Source organism: Sinocyclocheilus grahami, unplaced genomic scaffold (genome assembly GCF_001515645.1).
Source record: "Sinocyclocheilus grahami isolate Dianchi unplaced genomic scaffold, SAMN03320097.WGS_v1.1 scaffold121.1, whole genome shotgun sequence".
NCBI lineage: Eukaryota > Metazoa > Chordata > Actinopteri > Cypriniformes > Cyprinidae > Sinocyclocheilus > Sinocyclocheilus grahami.
Genome location: NW_015505300.1, coordinates 1,397,181 through 1,399,488, shown reverse-complemented (window position 1 = coordinate 1,399,488; position 2,308 = coordinate 1,397,181). Strand labels below are relative to the sequence as shown.

Below are 2,308 nucleotides of genomic sequence, written 5' to 3'. Positions count from 1 at the left end.
ATGTGTGTGTGTATATATATATATATATATATATATATATATATATATATATAGCTCAAATAACATAATTTCTCTCTAAAGAACTTTATATATAACATATCCAAATATCCTGGAACATATCCAAATGATGAACTATAATAAACAAGCTACAACTACATGATATCATGCACAATCATGAAGGTGTTCATTGTTTTTTCATAATTTATTGGATGATGTACAGTACTATACATCTTATCACATGCACCTTACCACACCACATGCAATTAAATGCTATAAAACATTTTTTAATCCTTGCCCATTCCCCAAATGTCTCACATTTTCTTGGCTGTCCTCACAAATGTCATTAATTACTCATTGTTATCAGACTCTCTCATCATCTGCTGATTCTTCGTGCATCAGTAATGGTGAAGTATTAAGCAGAGGAACAATCAGAGGTGAAGAAAAGGCAAAGAAAAGACTTCATCTTGAACGAACAGTTTACTCACCAAGTCAAATTGATCTAATAATTAGGTGTGCATTGTAAGGCCTGTCTGAACTGTTCTTAGATATTACACATCAAGTGACCTCAGGGATAATTTGTGTTAGTGCTCAGACAGATGGTGCTTATGATGACTCTTTTTAGTACTCCTTTTATATTTCTGTTGAAAAGTAGGTGGAACTATGACAACTCAATGCTTATCACAAGCATCACTTCATGAGTGTGCGTGTGAGCCTTCACACTTTAAAAAGCAGTCTCACCTGTCAAACCTCAGTAAAGCTCAACACTTGTCACCACGAACTTCACAAGATCCTAAACAAGAAACGAAGACAGAAGCAGAATGAGTGCCACAGCACTGCAGACCACAGGTTTTGTAGCAGGCGCCATCGGTACAGTTGGAGTTCTTGCTGCCACAGTTATGGATGTTTGGTGCACTGAAGACCAGCAGGAGCACCAGGCAACTTCCATCCACCATTATAAGGGCCTGTGGAAGGACTGCGAGGTGTCCCAGTCTGGACTCACTGAGTGCCAACATCTCTACAGCTACCTGAGCTACTCAAGTAGGTTGACATAATGAGATTTTCTGTGTACAAACCCAAAAAAATGACATCCGAGTCTATTTCTGAACCTAACATTGAGACGTAAGCAGAGGCGGACTTACCCATTAGGCAAAGGTAGGTGACCGCCTTGGGCCCCCAAAAGCCAAGGGCCCCCTAAAATGCTTTTCATATACGAGATGCGCATTAAGCGCTGACATGAGAATGGTTGCTTTTTACAGTGTTTATCACCACGACAACCGAGTTGAACACACTTCTCGTGTATCCTGCTTGTAGCAAATGAAAATATCATGTATCTGAAGCTGTAATTAAATATTGCGCAACAGTGCATATTATATGTTTATTGTTTTAAATGCCATTTACTCATTTATGAGAAGGACCCAAGTAGAGGACGCATTTGCAGTTACTTGTTTGGTTGATATAATCCTTAGGTGTGTAAATGTATAATTTCCATTTCATTATTTTTTCATTTTCATTTAAATTTGTAGTTAAAATAAGTGTATTTTAAAGTTTAGAATTAGACAACCTTTGGCACACAGGCTTATGCTGGTAACTCATCAGTGGACTTTCCTCCTCAATATAGGCTATATTTTTCTCATTCTCACTAATTCAAGTTTTTATATGAATGAATCTCTGAATGGTACCGACTTTTATCTGATAAAGTAGCATTTATGAGTGGAGCACTGCTTTGTTTACAGCCGTTACCGGGGAAACCACTGTATTTCTGATGTTCCAAAAGCACCTCCTGCTGGCAGAGAATGAATGTGCATTTTCAATAATCCCATCTGCAGTTTTTGTTCAGACCAATGCGAAAATCCACCCCCATAACCCCATTTTAAATTAATATCATAATTTATACTTCCACCTCATCTCTTTTCATCTCATCAAATTTTTTAATTTGTGCAAATATATAGGGCCCGATTCCTATATTTTGCCTGGGGCCCCCAAATCACTAAATCCGCCCCGGCTGGAAGTGTTGATATTTTTTTTCACTAAACTTTTCTTGTTGTGTGGCTGTGCACTGTTTGGGAACTGCTAGTCTAACAATGAAGGACAATAAGCAACGTTAAACGATTTTTTCCCCCCAAGTCTCTGAGGAGGTGTTGTCATCTGCTCAAGTCCATACTTAAAGGGACAATTCACCCAAAAATGAAAATTCTGTAATTATTTACTCACCACCATTGTGGGGAACACAAAAGATATTTTAAAAAATGTTAGTAACCAAGCAGTTTCAATTCTCATTAACTTCCATTATATTTTTTGACCACATAAT

The 2,308-nt window shown here is 37.6% G+C and overlaps 1 protein-coding gene across 1 annotated transcript in view; it reads left to right on the top strand.

Moving 5' to 3' along the window:
* The first annotated feature begins 818 nt into the window (after positions 1-818).
* The window catches only part of cldn18 (claudin 18), a 4,124-nt gene continuing 2,634 nt past the window's right edge, over positions 819-2,308 (top strand). The window contains exon 1 of the mRNA XM_016278463.1: positions 819-1,038. Within this exon, the coding sequence (XP_016133949.1) occupies positions 819-1,038 (220 nt within the window). The remainder of the gene's footprint in view (positions 1,039-2,308) is intronic.